We start from the raw sequence: 19008 nt of genomic DNA, 5'->3' as shown, positions 1-19008 counted from the left end.
AAAGGGTTTCAAAGCACCTACTCCAGGAATTAAGCTCACAAAGATTAAAATCAACGGCAGTAAGACAACGGTCCCCATTCCTACTTTGTAAAACACACTTTTTCACAACTGTATGAAGATGTTTTGAGATTTCCAGAAACTGGTCCAATAGATAGCTGCAGAGTGGCCAGAGGAGTTGCTCCCCTCTCTTTCTCTGCCCTAGAAATGGGCGCTCAGGTTTTCAACTCCACGCCACAGCATGCAGCGCTCTAACTGGAGGGAACTCCTCCCCATCCCTCCCCGGCAGAGGCATTGCGGGACTCACTGCAGCAGTTTGTGTAGTTCTCAACCCGCAGCCGTCCCTGGGGTATATTTTGCCCTTAAAGTGCATTTGTGCCCTGAAGAGCAACTCTGTTCATGCAGCAGGACAAGACTGACTCAGTATCAGGCATGTTCTGGTTACAAATAAAACGACTCTACCATCACTAGAAAAAAAGACACCTGGTATGCCAGCTCTTTTGCTTTTTTCATCTTGCTTTTCCTCTAAGAATTATCTTGAATTCCAAATTATGCCCCGCATCACATTTGTGCATCTCTCGTACCTGAGCACATAATTTTGAACAATAACATTGCACATGTGTCAATGGAAACATATGGTAGTCTGCTCATTTTTATTACTGATGATGGAGAAGATACCTAAGGAGGGAAGAATGCAGCTTGATTGCCAAGCTGCGTAATCAAAGCTTGCAGCTATGCAAAGTAAATTTATTTGCAAAATTTGATGTGGAACTCAGTAAGACAAAATAAACACAGGACCCCTTAGATGCTTTTTCTGTTGCCACTTCCTAAGGTAGACCTGTCTGTATTTCAACAGTTTCTTTCAGTGGGACTTTGATATTTCTAACATGCAAGAATTATTTTTTCCATCAACAGTATTCTTACCTTGCACTCAAACAGAACACAGTCCCCTGAGCTTGAGTACACAGTTTCTCTTTGTCCTTCAAAGTAGGTTCTGCCTTCAAATACGCACACCGCTTCAGGAGGAAAGAAAAAAAAAAAAAAAAAAAACAAAAACAAAACACAATGACACAATGACTTTGTAAAAATGTGTTAGTACTCTGCTTATAGAACAGATACATTTTCTTAAAGATAACTGCATTTCAAAATGAAAAGATTGAATCAGCTGCAAGAATATTCTAAACCCACCTGTAGGAGTCTGGATATCACAAGAAAAAAAAAAATCAGGAGAAAAAAAAACCACGAAAGAACCAGAAAAGCGCGCATAAGTAGAAGGTGAAGGATGTTGAAGCAATATGGAGTACTGATGGCTACTGAGAGGGCAGAAGAGACGTGTCTCAGGTCACGCCAAGGAAGCTGTGACTGCCTGCAACACAGCTCAGGGGCGAAAAGGAAAACGGAGCTGTGAGAGCAGTGCGAGCGGCATTAATAGATAATCAGTTTCTTGAAGAGGAATGTTGTATGACAGAGGGTGATCACTGAAGCCACATACTTAGTTGTTATCACAGCCCTTTGATGTTTCATCACCCCACACAGGTATTCATGTATTTGTATCTTGATTATCCGGTTATTTACTGTTACTGCTGAAATATATTAGAGCATATGAATTTTATTGTACAGGAACTGACCTTCCATGACTGTTTTTTTCTTTTTTTTCCCAACAGAAGTAGGATCAAGTCTCTGATGATCAAATGACAGAACGATGCCCCCAGGCTTGGTGTTTGTTATACCACAACCTGGCCTGGTGCCACTCCTGCGCCCTGGCAGTACCAGGTTTTACAGCAGCGTGCTGACACAGCTCATGCTGGATTGCTCACTAAAGTTCTTACTCAGTATTTAAGGGTTACATAAAATATCTTCCCAGCAAACTGTCTTCCTTTTTTTTAAATGGGTCCATTACTGCAATTACATTATGCGAAGTATGAAGGCTAAGTAATGTAACTGCTAGAAAACTGCTGTAGAAAATCAGATGTCTGTCTCTGTTGCTTAGGACACAGTCAGGGCTCAGCAAGTAAGCATAATCATGAAATAACAGGAGTAGGTTACCACTTTCAAGTTCCAGATTACACGTTAGAGGCCTAAATTGCTAATCATTGATTTGGAGCTGTAAATCAATTCTACTACAATTCAGTCACAGAGAGATTTATCTATTCTGTTTAAATAGACTACAGTTTGTAGACGATTTTAAAATACCTAAAAGTACGAGAGTTTTTATTGCATGACCTGTATTAATTACCATTACCACTGTTATTTTCACTTGTCCTTCACTTTTTTTTTTTAACTTGCAGCTCCTTGATTTTACAACCTTCTTATTCGTTTGTCAGCATGTAAAAAGTCAACTCTTGGAACTGATGTTGAAAAAGAAGTGATGGGCATAGTGACAAAAAAGGTTTTTTTCACATTCAAAATATGAGTTGTAACATCTTATAAAATATAAAGTATCTTGCGTGAGATACACCTGCACAGCACTTTCAGGAAGTAATATTACAGCACATTGCAGCACCCCAAATCCCATGAATGGCAGAGTTTGCAGTCAGACTTAATAAAAGAAGTACAGAAAAGAGCCACGGGAGAGAGTGCAGGGGAGAGTCCTGGGGCTAACAGAAGGAGCAAGTTTGTGCAACATCCACAAAGAAATGTCACAAAGAGTCAAAAAAGCTCAATACATGCCTCTCTCCTCTCCCAGAAAACAAGATCTTCTAGAAGGAAGTATGTGGGGGGAAAAAAAAAAAATCTATATAAATCTTTACTGGGCACTAGCAGATCTTGAATCCAGACAGGACAAGGCAATCACCCAGTCATATATATCACCTCCTATATATTACAGGCCATGACACTAAACTGAAATACTCATATATTAAGCCCTTTCCCTTGCCCCACACATTTCAAGCTTCAAAGAACCACATGTGACCGGAAAAGATGAAGTATAGCAGTGCCTGAGGACCACACAATGGCAATGGACTGATAACTTAACACATCCTCATGTTTCCAACAGGCAGACTATGCCTGTTCACAGGAAAGGCAAAAGACATCAAGATCACTGTCATTCTGTCTTGGAAGAAAACCCTCTCCTGAAGCCAAAATACTCTTAACATATGAATAAGACCACCCAGGCATCTTAAAAAGAAGTATCCATACTTTCATAGTATGGATACTACCATGGATCATAGTCCACTGAATCCAGTCTCCTTGTCAACAATAACAAACCTCTGATTCTTCAGAGAAACTTAGAAAATAATATACATAGCAAAAACATCAAAAGAAGACATCCAGCCTAGTGTGAAATCAGGACATTATTTCTTGATTCCACCAACAGCCCTCTGAAGTCTTGGCATACAAAATTATTGTAATGCAGTGATGCAGTATCGCAAACACTTGCTTTCTGCAAGAAAAATCAACTCTTCTCCGTAAAGCCTTGAAAAAAAGAAAAACTTTAAAATTCTGGGGCTGTGAGAGATCACTCTGCCCAGACAGCCCTTGCCCCTTCATACACTTGAAGATTGTTTCTCAAAGGCTAGAAAGTGGCAGCAGAGTGCATGTTTCAAGACACTTGCTTGTGTGGGTCCCAGAAATTACAAGCAGTGCTGACTTCCCCACCTCCACGTCCTCACGTATCAACACAACACCTGGCCATCATGCAGCTAACAAAATTACATCTCATTCATTGAATTCCCCTAAATAAACATTTCCAACTATTGGATTTTGCTGTGGCCTTGTCAGCAAGGTTATAAAGCCCTCGGGTATCAGGAACCTGCCTATACAGAGTGACCAAACTATGTTTAAGAAAAGAGAAAAACCAAAAAACAATAAATGCCCAACTGAAAAACTAAATTGAAACCAAATTGAAAATGTGTTAACCTGAATAATCTGAACACAAGCCCAAGCACGTCTTCTTATAGACTGCTGCTCTTACTGATTATTTTCAAAAGGGACATTTCTTCTTGAAATCATCAAAATCAACCTCATCTGGATTATTTCTTTCCTACTAGTGATCTCTAAAACCTGAAGGATTCCACTATACCTAGACAGTTCCTTCCATTAAAAAGCAGCAAGAAATAAGGTACACTCTGAAGCTCTAATTCAGAGCACTACCACTTAAGTCTTCTCTTCTCACCTATGCTAAATTAGCCAAATGAGCTTACAAAAAACACATGGGCACTTCATCTACACCTGTGCCACCGGCTCCATGTTTATTTAACAAGACATACCAATGGGTATCTGCTGCTGCCCACAGAGGAGGCATCCTGCCAGACATCAAAGGGCAGATTTTGATCAAGCCACCTGAAGGCTTCTAAAAACTTTACTCTAAGGTTGTCTGGTTAGGTGAGCATTGAGCACACTTGGAAAGATTTCTAGTAAGACAAAGCTAACTTTTTCTGCCCCACTTTCCTCCTAAGAGAGTGGGACCCACATCCCAGGCAGTGGGGAACGGAACACAGTTTCTCCTGCCTCCTGCCAGCAACTGTCACAGCCAGTACTCATCCCATGATTGTGGTGTTTCATGTCTTTGTTTTCCTTCAGAAATAAAGATATTTCAACAACATGAACATCTGGAGTAGAACTGTGTAATTGGAAAGTCCAGTGAAGATTTAATTTCTGCTTGGCTAGATGCTTCCCAGGATACTGTGATTAGTTTGTGATTGGTATCTCTCTGGGGAAACATATCATCTTTCATCTCCCTAAGTCCTTTCATTCGACAGACTGAGTCACAGTCAAGAAATTACCTGATGATTAGTTGTTCCAGAACTTGATTTCATCTACAGATGAATTACATCAACCATTTCCTCTTGCCATCAAACCTCCGTATGCCCCCCAGTACCTAAACCAATGTATATTATTCAAAGCACGGTTTTCTAAGAAGATGAAACAGGCAGTCTACAAAACCTACTAGGAAGTTTCACTACTCTTGATATGTTTTTATACAGAAGGCGATCAAATATTACATTGATAGGCATCAATAGAGGGTCTAAAAAATTATTAGCAAGGTCTGCTTGTATCCCCACCACTAATTTACGCAGGTGTAGTGATAATACAACTATTCCCTGTAGTACCATTTAGCACATTGTGATAGCATGGCATCTTCTCCATATTCATCCAGCTAAAGGAATCTTTCAGGAGCCTGCTGGCTGTTGTGTTCACTCAGTGAATTATCAACAGTTTGTCAAACCATCACTTCTCTTTCACAACTCTTTTTTTCTTCCCACTGGCCTCCAGATGACACTTTCCTTTTGCATTTCTTAAAATGTCCACGCAAAATCCATGACCCAGCTAACTCCTGCCTTCTGTTCACTGAGTTCACAAGATGTCATTTAGTACATTTTCTCACTTCTTTATTTATCACCTTCGCTATCTCGATTGCGTATGCCTTCCTCTGAGGAATACACGTACACTTCCCCGTGGTATCTAAGCTGATTTGGATTCAGACTTATCACCAAGTGAAAGCAGAAAGTTTAGGACATTGGTGAACTCCTCAAACGGCTTTAGTTTCTTGTATTCATAATTGCCCAATGAGTGGCAGATGTGACTCAAAGTTTTGTGAAATTTTTCAGTAATTATGAATGTAACTTTAAATCTGGTAATTAATTCTATGTTGCTGCATTCTTTGTTCACACATGCTGGTTTGAGGGGTGGGGGGGAAACACCCAAAATTAGCATACAAAAAAACCCCGTTTTGTTCATTTAATTTTCCAAACTCCTCCTTGGAATCTCCTTGATTACATTTTCCACTGTTCAGAGATCAAGGCTTAGGCATTGTTTAAGTCCCATTAATCCTACTTTGCAAGCTTACATAGTGCAAAACCTCCGAGTCGCTTTATCCTTAGAAAAACACACAGACATAATGGTCACCTTTCATAAATTTCTCTCTCTTGACTGCCACACCATTAGTAGGCACTGCTCTCATCCCTTTCTCATTTATCTTTGGGCGTTATTTCTTCTTTGCTCATTTTGTGGAGAGCACAAGTTCCTCTGTTACTGCAGTCAGTGAGACTGGAGACTTGCTTCATTTCATGCTGTCTCCCTCAACAATTCAAAACGATTCCAGATTTCAAGCTGGAAAATATATTGCTAATTTTTCCAGCCAATCACTGTTGAAAAGCTGCATGTATATGCTTCAGCTTCCTCAACTGAAAAAAGAAAATCCAATTTGAAATTTCCTAATGATAAGGAATCAATTACTATTTGTATCCTATTTCTTGTTGGTCGGAAAAGCTAAATGTCTCTATTACACTGAAAACACAAAGTCATTGTTCTACAGTACTTTTATGATCATTTAAGAGCATCTGTGGTGGGAGCCACCTCCAACAACACTAACGGGCTGTTTAGTCACATTGGCAAGGAGTCAATCTAAAATTATAAATTCTTTCACCTACTTCTCATGTTTCCTATATTTCCATTAACTACTATGGGGAAATGACATAATTCATCTATCCCATGTGTTCTTGCTGGGAAGTATTCTGCAGAATTCATCTGAGCCCTAGAATGAGGGCTCCTTGAGGCATCCTTAAAGTCTAAAAAAGCAATCTGAACACTGAAAAAGAACATCATAATGTGACTAAAAACTCTGTTGATAGCAGTTCAGCTGAGGCAAATAGACCTGACAGATGAAGTAAAATTTCTAAAGTAGGCTGCAGGACAGGGAGTCTGCGAAAGAGTTCGCAACTGATCAAAGCCAATGGACATCACATAGCACAAAGTGAGCATGTGGCCGTCTCCAGTTAAGCAAAGATCCAATCTGGACAATGTGTTTGATGTCAGCTTCTCTTAAAAATGGCATTATCGCTATCCACACTGCAACTTTAGCTTGGTTAAATATGGTAGCCAAAACATTTCTACTGACAGACATGCACAACTTCGGCTTTAGAGCAATGGACCATATTCTGCTTGTCAAACAGAACTGGAATATTTTGGACTCTAAAAATAGGATTTTGAAAACTCCGGCATTACTAAGGTGATCAAAATGCTCGTCCATTTTATGCCGAATTAACCATGTTGGCCATCCGATACTCAAACAACTTTTGCAGCAAAATCTCAAACAATAAAATCAAATACCAAGACAAAAGCCTTGGAGGGTGTCAAGAGAAGAAAGGCAATTAAGGCTAATATTAATTATATGACCACTGTATTACAATTATATTAAAGGTTTATAAATAGCACAACAGTCTGCAAGACCAGAAGAACTCCAATGCAAACATTACATGCCCACTCAGTCCCCATAAAAGTGGGATTAGACACTCTGATGGACTCCTTACGTAAGCTATTCGCAATAGTAGTGACATAGTTATATCTTAGTAAAGGTGCAAACAGATATTTTATCAAATGCTGGCAGCTACTAAGGACTGGAAAATTTCTGCTTCAGTTCTACCTTCTCTCAGCTGGACTGCTGGGCTAACTGTAAAAGGAGCTTTTCTGAAAACTTTGTTAAGAGAAAAATGGTGCAGTGTAAAAAAAATAAATAGATACCTCCCTAAAACACTTTATAATTCATGGCATGCTTAAACTTGCACATACACCCATCAGAAAGCCTCAAGTCACAGGGATCCATATGCAGGATTAAATCTGATTCATTGATTAGGACTGAGTGTTAGGAATTTCTGAAAGTAACGAAGAACTGCTAAAGACCGGCACACTTCTGAATCACTATTTTAAATCTATGAGAGGTAAACAGTTATCACCCATTAATTTACTATATAAAAAACAGGTTGCATTCTCCACTACCATGTCGTAAGTTAAGACCACCCGTGGACACGACAAGGGAGGACAGCTATTCCTGCAACAGCCCTTACACGGGTAACTGTTACTCTGCTCCCCAGAGACTTCAAACAGGGAGGGGGGTTGAAATAAAGCATTTTGGGATACTACCCCCATTTTTGCCCAGATTTGCCATGAAAAAATAGTGTGCACCAGTTATGCATAACTTTCAAAGATGCATTTTTGCACCTGACTAGTGAGATGGTTGCTTTCTGCAGCCTTGTGGACACAGATCACCTTCAGAGATTCTGACAGTGTTTCATTTGACAGCATTAAAAAACATCCTATGCAAACAGCAAAACTACTCAGTTCACCGCAAAATAGTAAATCTAGCATTTATTTGGGTGAAAATAACTTGGAAGTGACATTTCCATGCTCCCAAGCCATAGATGTTGCAAACAGCTTCTGCTCCAAAAATTTGCCACATTATTTAAGCACCCACAGACTACACCCATATCTGAGTGACTATCAGGGACCCCTGCTGATGCTCCCATTCTCAACCAGACTTTCCTTGGCCCAGAACAATTTCCACAAACACTTTAGCTAGAAATTCTGCACTGTGACTTTGCTGCATGCACCTCCTTGGTGATGGCATGACTTCTTGTGACCTGGCATCATGTAGCTCCATTTCACTGTATGTACTGTCCTCCCAAATCCAACTGCTTTCACTTCCCCTACAAATGGCAGCCCCTTGTTAACTTGGATATTACAGTAATAATCACATATGCCTTATTTGCATAATGACACAGGCCAGTCTAATGTGGTTAGACATTTCCAGGAGTGGATTAGTGCACAGATGGAGCATCACATCTATAGCTGTCATTAGATCTCACTCAGTTCTTTCAAAGTATCTGCATCTAGGTCTGTACAGGAACTGAGCAGAGTTTCACACTCACAACTTTTCCTCCTCCCGTTTTCATTCCCACATAAGGAATCTGCCCATCCTCCCAGCCCTCTTCAGAGATCCATCATCTTCCTCCCTCACTTCAGCCGGAATGACAGGATTAGTTGGCATAATCACAAACACTCCAGAGAACTCTACTTAATGTTCTTAAGCGAAGTCCTTAGCATTAGTTCAGCAAAAGGTTTTTAATACAGACAGCAAGGTAAACACATTTTTGGAAATCTTGATTAAAGTCAGTTATGCAAATCGGCTTTCCAAATTTGTTATATACTCACTCTCAACATTCATTATCAAATAGCATTTAATCAAAAACTAATCTAAAAAAAATCAGGTGCTACCAATAGAGTTGGAAATTTTCAAAAGACAACTTTAAATAGAAACCTATATACACCTAACATCACGCCTCTGTTTCTCAAGGCTGCCAGAATTTACTATTATCCATTGTGCACTCCCAAACAATACAGTACTTCATGTCTAAAGTCAGTTCAGGATTTGAAATAATTAAAAATGTAAAAGTAGCTGGAGCAGATGTTCACAGATTCTGCTTGGTTGTAGCTAATTTCTCCAGAGTGCATCTGTTGATGCTACAACTCAGTCACAGAAAAAGAGTAAGCTGGAGTTCATAGCAACTGTTAATGGGACTATTCCATTTTTGTTTGGGAACTACATCAATGAGGGAAAGCCTTAGAGTCGCTGATAACAACAACAACAAAAAATTATATATCTATGTTAACACTCCTATTGTCTTCAGGGGGACCTTTCCAGACATTGGACTCAGATTTTGCATGCTTGTGCAATCAAGTGTCTTTGTCTATATGGGGCTGCAGTGTATGCAGTCGCTAGGAAAGCTGCAATACCTTCATCTTACTGATATGTCAGCCAACCCACTTTTTTTCCTCTTCCTTTGTCTACCACTACCTTTTTATGGAAACTAAGAATCAGAAAGTACAGTTTAAAAAAAGATTTCATTTTTAATTATCACCCATTGGCATCAAACCTGCATAAGGCAAAGTACAATTCTTAAATTTCAATGGCATGGAAAAAAAACAGGTACCTCTTTAAATGTAATTTATTTTACTACCAAGAATCTCAGAAATGACTGGAATGGGTTAAACAGCATTAAGACAAAATGCTTAATGAATCTTAGGAAACCTGTTCTCGGTGTTTTTCATTTTTTTCAAGCTCTTGAAAACCTGAGAGAAAAATACCAGTTTGCATTGACGAATTCTTGAATTTGTTTGCAACATATTATTAGCAAAGACCTTGTTTTTGTTAGCTGTGGAGATCTAGTATGGATATTTAGTAGAATTATAAAGGAAAAATGGACTTATGATGATCAAACTTGACAGATAAGAAATTTGGGGTGTTGCCCTGGCAAGAACAAGTACTGTCTTTCCTGTGGAACAACCTAGTTTTATTAGAGGGAACTTTACTGGGATTGAGAAAATGAATCCAGCTGTGATCACATTGCCTGTGATCACATCACCTCAATACATGGGAAATACTTCAGTATTTTCACAAGAAATGAGAGGATCAAATAACCATAATGCTAGAAATATGCTTTGAAGACATAAGATAACTTTATTATAATACCAAATTATATTGAAAAGTCAAATTAGTTTCTCTTTCCCCCTCCGTCTAAATTCTGTTATTCTAAGAGCTAAAACAGTGGGAGCAAATATCTTGAGAGAAAGAAAAAAGAAAAAATTTGCCCTCAAATCTTGAATAAATGTCAGTAACTCAGTATGTACTTTTCCTGTAGGACACAATCCTGACTATGAAAACAAGGCATAGCCCACAGTGCCAACAGCTCCAGGTCAGAGCTCATGAACATCTAGCCAGAAGCGCAGAGACACACCCAAGAGAGAAGCCTGACAGGACAATGACTCATTTATTTTAGTTTTCCCTTACTCTCCCCACATCTTTGGCTCTATATCCAGTGTCTTATCTCTTCTCTTACACTTAAATTGTCAAATCCTGTAGAACAGAGTCTTTTGTGTGTACAGTAACTAGACTGATGGCTCTTCATAATAGCACGGTTTTAAAGGTACCTTAATACAAATAATTAATAGTGATAACAAGTACAGCCACTTAAATAAATTTGCTCACTGCATCTACCTACTTCCAAGTCAACCATTGCTAAGAACTGCACTCTAAATGGCAACATACAGTTTGTTTCGCAATATGACCTTCAAGCTTTTGGGAGGGGGAGGGGGCAGCAAATGCAAAGGGCTGTCATTCTCCAAGGGAGAGAGTTGAAAACAAAATGTTTCATTTCAACAGCCACCTTAGGATTTTATTTAACAGACCTTGATATCTGTCCACATAAGTTTAAAAGAGGTTAGACTTCAAAACATGGAGTTTTATTGGAAAGAATGAAGGAGAGGGCTCTTGGCATCCATGATCAATTGTCACCAAGAAAGAAGAATGATTGGGACGTGCCTTAAACAGTACTGGTAAATAGCTTCCCAGATGATGAAAGATCCAAGGTACACACAGACCAGTTTCAGAGTACAGCAGAAGCCAAGGTGAAGATTTTTAATCTGTTTGCCCACACTGTACGAATTAACCTGCTACTTCCATTGAGTTTTCACGAGACTCAAGATGTCACACTGGAAACAGGAGCAAAGGTCCAAATGTGTGAATCAAGGTGGTTGAACTGATGCATGAAAATAAGGATGTGACTCCTTTATTTATCTATATCTCTATTTTCACTTCCTATTTTTAAAATGTATTCACTTATTCCCACATTTCTTCATAGCAACTCTGCAATCAAATACTGCAAAATTAGTGAAATGAAAAATTTGTGGTTAGGTGCTTAAACCTTACCACCAACTCTATACATACAGAGGTACAGAAGACCATGAACAAGATTTAAGCATTCTGAAGTCATATTCTATTCTCACTACTATTAAGAAGCCTGTCTGAGAACTTCACAACAACCATATGCAAGATTGTTATCTCTCCTATGCTATACTCAGATTTGATTTCTCATTTAAGGCCCTTGAGACATCATATGGCATAATGGAAATATCTACAAAACAAACTACCTCTTCAGAAGCCTGGAAAATGTGCCTAGAGATGATGCTGCACTTTGGTGAATATGAATATAACCTGACGAAACATCTTAAGGAAATAATACCTGAACTTATGTCTCTTTGTCAAAGTAATAATGAAATAGGGAGAATCATGCCAGTTCATCTTCCCTACTTTCAGAGTATTGAAGTACTCCCTCACTAGAAATAACAGGTATGTGCCTATTTCCCAGATGAGTTAAGCATATTTTCTTGCTTTGCTTTCAGGATAGCAAAAAATCCCAAACAAACAAACAAACAAACAAATCTGACAAGGCAAAAGGCAAAATTAGTAAAAACACTCTCTATATTGTCAAAGATGCAGAACAGTGATACAAAAACATGAGAATCACTGTAGATACAGTGCTGTGCCTGGTACAGTGAAGAAAGCAAGTAGCAGGAACTCTTCAAATAAAGAGGACTGCAATGATTGTTTTGAAAAGAACAGATGAGGAAAGTATGAGAAAGGGCTGTTACACGATATCTGCTGAGATTTCAGTTTTAAAGTTGTCTCTCACATGGGACAAAGTGGCCGTTATTTGAAGCTGAATATATTTTATGAGCTGACAGATGTAGAAACAGTGATCAATAACAGCCTAGAGGTCTATACATTCACACTTCAGATATCTGCAAGTAACGGCTAAGAGAATTAACCAAGCAGTAGAAGGCATTATTCACTACACGTTTCCACTGAAAAAATTTCAAACTTCTGCAGTCCAAAAGACTGAAAGCCACTGGTTTATATCATTATTTTTACAAAAAGACAAAAAAAAAGGATAGCAGGATACATCATTTTATATTAATCTCACTTAATCAACTTCACGCATATTTTACCATCCCTTCCTTAGACTGCCAGGGAAATAAGATCACGTTATTGACGGTTTTGTGGTGTGGTTTTTCAGTATTTTATTCATTGAGTTTCAGCCTTCACGGCCTTCCCATTTTTTCACATGACATAGGCACTGTCAGAAACTGTACGTGTGCCTTCTTTTACACTCCCATGGCTCCTACCAGTGTCTCCCCTAGGCCAGCTTTCCACCCAGATGACCCTCATCAATGTGGCAATCCTGTTATGAATGAGTATGTCAGGTGCAAATTGGTCTTTGAAAACTGCACAGGACTCAACAAGCCATGAATCTCATTTGGTTGGTTTGGGTTTTGGCATTTTGCTCTATCCAGCTCCATGAAGTGCTCTCTGCCTCCAACTTGTTATTATCCTGTGACTTTGTCCAAAAACTGCAGTTTTGGGATTTTTAGCTAAAGACAAGTTCTGCTCTTTTCAGAACACGTGCCCATTAAAGATCATTGTTACTGGTACTACAGAAATTTGCAAGATCTACAGAGGAAAAGCTCCAGGCAGAAACTAGAACATCAGCTACAAGCTGTTGATTTGGCAATGTGCTCCTGGTTATGGAACAAAAAAAAAAAAAAAAAAAAAAAAAAAAAAAAAAAAAAAAACCAAAACAAACAAAAAAACCCCAACCTACACACACACACTCCAATGATGCAGCTGCAGAGTGACATTAGCACATCACTGGTGAGAACAAACATATTGAAATCAACACATAGCCATGTGAACACCCACATATCCTAGGTGATTTTTGTAATTATAAATGGAAGCAGAATTTTTTTAAATTATTATTTCATAGCCACCTGACTAAGCGAATTCTGGTGAAATCAGCATTACTAAAATCAGGGTAGTAACTTATTAGAGACTGGAACACTGCCAATCTGTCCACTCCCAGCTGTCTGAAAACCAAAATATTCATATCTAACATATGTTAATATTTTATTTGCATCGGAAATAAACTAAAATAATAATATGCTGCAGGTATTTGATATTTTGTGAACTCCCTGGTAAGAACATAATGAAAAAGGAATGGAAAAGAATAGGTTCTTTTCCCAGACAGCCTCGACAAAATAGGTTATAAGAAGAGCAGGGGAGAACAGAGCATGGCCTACAGCAAAATTTCCCATGTAAAAAAAATATTTTTAATTCTCTACCAATAAAATTACCAATATTATGTTTCCAATTTCTTCTTTAGTGCAGATTGCTATACACTCAGTGTAATATATTTTAATGAATAAGGATTTTCTTAAGCATACTTTATTTTATAATTCATTCCTCAGGCACACAGTAAGACTAAAACTAGATGACTTTACCATTAACTGGAATTCTCCTCATCTACTGATACATTGCCTCCAGATCTAGAGTCTTCCAGTGGAGTTCCATAATGCATGGGGACCAGAATAGCTAAAAAGCCACTCACCTAGCAGGGAGCCGCACTTTGATGCATGAAAAGTCCAAGTGAGGCACAGTGAACCGTCTCCCCCAGTCCTCCTCTGCTAATGTGGAACAATGAAATTCAAAGGACGTGGGGAAGGAAGAAAGGAAACGTAGAAGCAAAATATTCTGAGAAGTCCAATTACCGTAAGCTGTATTTTAATTTACACAGAACAACAGCCATATGAGGAGTGAGTTTCCTGCTCAGAAGGGAACTGCAAGTGAAAAGACTCAACGTTTCCCTTCTGATGGAGGCATACTGCCCAGCTTACAAAGAACAAAGGTCATTGGAGACTACAACCTCTGCACCGAAAAGCCCCTGACAATTCTGCCATTGGATATATAACAGATATAAACCAAATATATTGCTATGGTATAAGAGTAGTTTGAAAATTTCTATAGCTTTACCATGGAAAATATAGCAGAGACTGAGCAGCTAGGGTCAAGGGTGAGACTGGCCCTGCCTACCAAAGCCAAGGGGAGTCTTTCCACTGTCTTCAGTTGCCTTTGAGTTCATCACAGGAAAGACCCCAAAACATTCTTAGAATGTCTCAATGCTCAACTTCCTGAGGTGTTACGCTTCCCAGAGAAGAGAAGGCTCTGAGGAGATCTTCACAAAGTGTGCAAACACCTGATGGAAGGGAGTGAAGAAGAGGGAGCCAGACTGTCCTCAGTGGTGCCCAGTGACAGAACAAGAGACAATGGGCATGAATTAAAACACATGAAATTCCACTTGGACTTTTTTTACCGTGAGGGTGACCAAGCACTGGCACAGGTTGCCCAGAGAGGTTGTGGAGTCTCCATCTGTGTAAATATTCAAAAGTCATCTGGACACGGTCCTGGGCAACCTGCTATAGATGGCCCTGCTTGAGCTTGGGGGTTGGACCAGATGACCTCCAGAGGTCCCTTCCAGCCTCAACCATTCCGTGAGACTCTGAGATTGCAGGAGCTATGCTGGATTCACAAATGATACATGCATCAATTATGCTTTTCCGCTACAGCTTTGTAAATCTAAAATAGCTCCACTGATTTTATTGACCCACATGAGTTCAAGGACACATTTTTATCCCTTCAAAAATATTTCTTTAGAAAAATTATTTGTATTGTATTTCTAAATGAGTAAAAGTACTGCCTTTCTTTTGAAGACACAGAGTTGCCAAAGTAATAAAATGGTGTAAACAGGCAGTAAAGTACAGTGCAATTCATCTCTGTATTACAAGTGTGTATATAATGCTTTTTATCTGTCATTATAATGTGATACTATCATTGTATGTGATTCAAAAGCCTGAGAAATAAGGTTGATGTGAATCATTTCACCATAGAAAATTCAGAAAGCGGAGGCTGAACAGACACTATTCTGCTAAATGCTAAATAAAATTCAGGAGTTCTGCATGCTGACTACAGGAGGTTCTAATAAATAACATGGCTCTAGGAAATAATCCAGTGCCAGCTACATTCCAGGTATCTTTCAGTACTATTCTAAAGTAGGCTAATGTATCTGATTTTTCATATTAAAAAAAAACTCAAAATAACAGAATTTATGCTCTATTTTCACTTGTATCTTTAAAAAGCCACATATAAATATTTATAATCAAAAAGCAACTAATCCTTTTCATTAGCTAGAATGTTGCTTCTCCTTTATATTCTAAAGTGTGCATTTAAAAAAAAAGCTATAATAAATGACTAACCATTACTTCACTGCTAAAAACTGCCTCTTCTTCCTCCAGCACCAATGCTTGCTCTGTCACCCTGAGCCTTCTGGCTGCCCCGCAGCCCTGAGACCCATGCTGTGTCCCAGCCAGCCTGCTGGAGCTGCTCTTCGGTTTCCAGACTGCCCCTTCTTCTGATTTACTGCAAGGATAAGATGGCCTGTTCAGTCAGCGCTCGCTAATTCTGTCATTCGATCATTTCTTTGAGCTGCAGCCTCTTCTCTGTGCCACACTGAATGCAGGAGAACCTCCTATGGCACTCGGGCGAATGAGGCGGGGGCTGCCGTGCCACGCTGCCACCGATGCACATCACCTAAGGCAAGACAGTGCCACTCCTTCAGCCCGGAGTAAAGGTGGCGATTTTGTGAAAAGATGAAACTTAGTGAGCAGCACAGGCTTAAGTCCATAATGCTTCAGTCCACCTGGATAAATGATGAATTTCAGAGGACGCTTAATCAATATTCCGTAAGTTTCTAGATAAAAATTTTGCACTCTTGCTGATGGTCAATTGCTGTGCAAATGAGCAGCAGATGGGCTTTCACAGCTCCTTCTCTCTCTGTCAGTAGGGCTACAAGTGCTGAGGCTTGCAGAAGAGTGTGTAGCTTTGGGGAAAAATCAATGCATCATGAAGAGCAAAAGGGAGAATCTTCTTAATTTTCATTAAAAAATTAAAAGTTTCTGTAAGCTAGCAAGACAGATCACTGCATCAGAAACCCATGCATAAGAGCTACCACATCCGTATTTGAGTTTTAATTATTTTGTTCAAAAATCCTTCCCGAGTTATATAACCCCTCTATATGCTCTCTCTCCGCGCTTGCTAGCAACAGAAGTGTGAGCTGATCCAATACAGCCCTATGCTTCTCACAGTTGCTTAAAATACTTGTGTTAGAGTGTGGATTTGGCTACAATGCACCAGAAAACCAACAATGTCCTGTTTCAGAAAAAAACAAGTGCATGGAAAAATCACAGCCTGTAGATTTGAACATAACAACTCAGACTTTAACCTCCACTGAAATCTGTTGGGATAAATGTATATAGTTTGGGATTAGGTCTATAAGTATCTGCAATGTCACTGGGAGGAGGACAGTGATGAGAAGAGAGCAATTTCCTCCTGGCGATCAGTCTTTGATGATGGGAATTATTACTGCACCAGATACTGGTACAAATATCACTTTGGGCCTTTAAAAAATGAAAATCAGCTAGTTTTTGTTAAAAATACACTGGCTCCATTTAAAAAAGTACATATATCACATAGCTATTGGAAATGATGCCTTAGTGTTAATACACCAACTAATAAAAAAGTTACCATAAAAAGATTTGCTGACCAAGTAGGAATTGTCTCAGCTACTAAGACATTGGCAGTCCTTCCACAATTCACTTAAAATAAATGAACTCATCCTTGTACTTCTTAAGCCAAGTCCGTCGTCTAAAGCAATACTTTACAGGGTCAGTAGGGGAGCTTAATCTCTCCCCAGTTTGTATCAGTGCCTATCACCACACAATGCATTTGTCTCTGCAGAGGAGAAAAGAATTTAATGACCTCTTGCACATACCTTCTTGGATAGGTTTAAAATTGCATTGTAAATAGAAAAGAAAGTGGTCTCTGCTTTCCAGCTCCAAACAATTCTCCACAGGAAGCTCCCATTGATCTAAGATGTATGCTCTGGTAGCTTGACTGAATTTTATGTTGAATAGCTTGCCTGTAGCTGACACATATATCCAACACATTGGCCAATTTATGTGCCTTGGAAGATCGCTGCTTCTTTTAGCCCATTACGGCTAATAGAAAACAAAATGATAATTTGCATGTATTGCCATTCCTTATGCTAGCAGCATCAACCTTCACACAAGACAAAACAGAACAAGTTGTCTGAATGTCCTCAAACAAAGGTACAGAGTTAGGGAAGAAGGTCAGGGTTTGTTACTATTGTTTTCTTTTGGCTCACAAGAAGAACCAAAGTCAAAGCAATATTGGTAAAAAACAAAACAAAACACAACACAGCATTCCTTATTAAGTGTTCTTCCCTGAGCTAAATATTTAAGAAAAAACAGGAAGAGTCAGTTGTGCTGAAATTCCTCAAGTGTTCAAAATGTCATCAAACGAGACACAACAAAGCTGCACAATCCAATATTTAAATGCTGCGCTGGGCTGAAGTTCATTTCCGAGACATAAGGAAGAAATTTTTTACAATGAGGGTGGTGAAAAACTGGAACAGGTTGCCCAGGGAGGTTGTAGATGCCCCATCCCTGGAAACATTCAAGGTCAGGCTGAACAGGGCTCTGAGCAACCTGATCTAGTTGAAGATGTCCCGGCACATTGCAGGAGGGTTGGACTAGATGACCTTTAGAGGTCCCTTCCAATCCAAACCATTCTATGCTTCTATGATTCTATGTTCTGTCTTGAAACAAATAGCGAACTCAGCTAAAGAACAGCGTATTAGGCATCACTTTTTCTCAGCATTTATGACTGTTCAATACTAACGATAGTGGCTCCTTGAGCAACACACCCTAATTAGCTGCTTTCCCAATTATAAACCATCTGTGTTTGCTCTACATAATCTAGTCAGATGCCACATCCCCTGATATTACTCTAAGAATTGAGAACAAAAAAGTTATTCTCAGAACCTATCCAAATGGAGGAACTCAGCTTTTACCCCTTGAGCAAGAACCGTGGTCAACGAGCACACTGACCTCAATCAACTCAGACGTTGAGCTGAAGACACCAAGATGACACGGTACAGCTGGCACATATATATGAACTTAGTGACAACTCAGCATTTCCCCCAAACTGGCCTGGAGAGTAAGTGAGGGTTCTGCAGTCTCCATTGCCTCTAACTTCCACTTTTTACACTCCTTCATTGGTATGTAACTACCTTGTTAATGGGACTCCAATTTACACACTCTGTCCTTTGGTTCCAGGGAGTTGGCCACTTAAAAAGTTGTTTCATTTTTTTTCAATGGCACTTTAAATAACCTAGATGAAATTAGGAATAATTTTTCAAAAGAAATTTTTATTTTTTGATCTAATCATTTTTCTGGTAGTTTGTCAATAGAGTTATATATGTGCATGTTATTTACAAGTTGAATTATGTACTGGCATCAAATTAGCAACACTGGAAGCTAAAAAGGCTTTTGATAATATTAAGAATATCAAAAAGGCAATATCAGAGTAAACTTCACAGTATGCTGTACCAGAACTGTATCTTAATTGGAAGGAGAAGTAGTAATGCTGTATGACAAGGTCAGTGTCCATATGCTCATTGACATTTCTTGACCTTTGTCAAGACTCCC

General features: G+C 39.1%; 1 protein-coding gene across 1 annotated transcript in view; it reads right to left on the bottom strand.

Moving 5' to 3' along the window:
* Window positions 1-19008, bottom strand: part of NELL2 (neural EGFL like 2) — a gene marked incomplete at both ends in the record, with an annotated part of 155879 nt that overhangs the window by 91697 nt on the left and 45174 nt on the right. The window contains one exon of the mRNA XM_082308552.1: window positions 922-1013. Coding sequence (XP_082164678.1) covers window positions 922-1013 — 92 coding nt within the window. The remainder of the gene's footprint in view (window positions 1-921; window positions 1014-19008) is intronic.

Source organism: Platalea leucorodia (assembly GCF_965183815.1).
Source record: "Platalea leucorodia genome assembly, chromosome: 4".
Classification (NCBI taxonomy): domain Eukaryota; kingdom Metazoa; phylum Chordata; class Aves; order Pelecaniformes; family Threskiornithidae; genus Platalea; species Platalea leucorodia.
The sequence above is the reverse complement of the archived record's forward strand: the minus strand, read 5'-3'. Positions and strand labels throughout refer to the sequence as shown.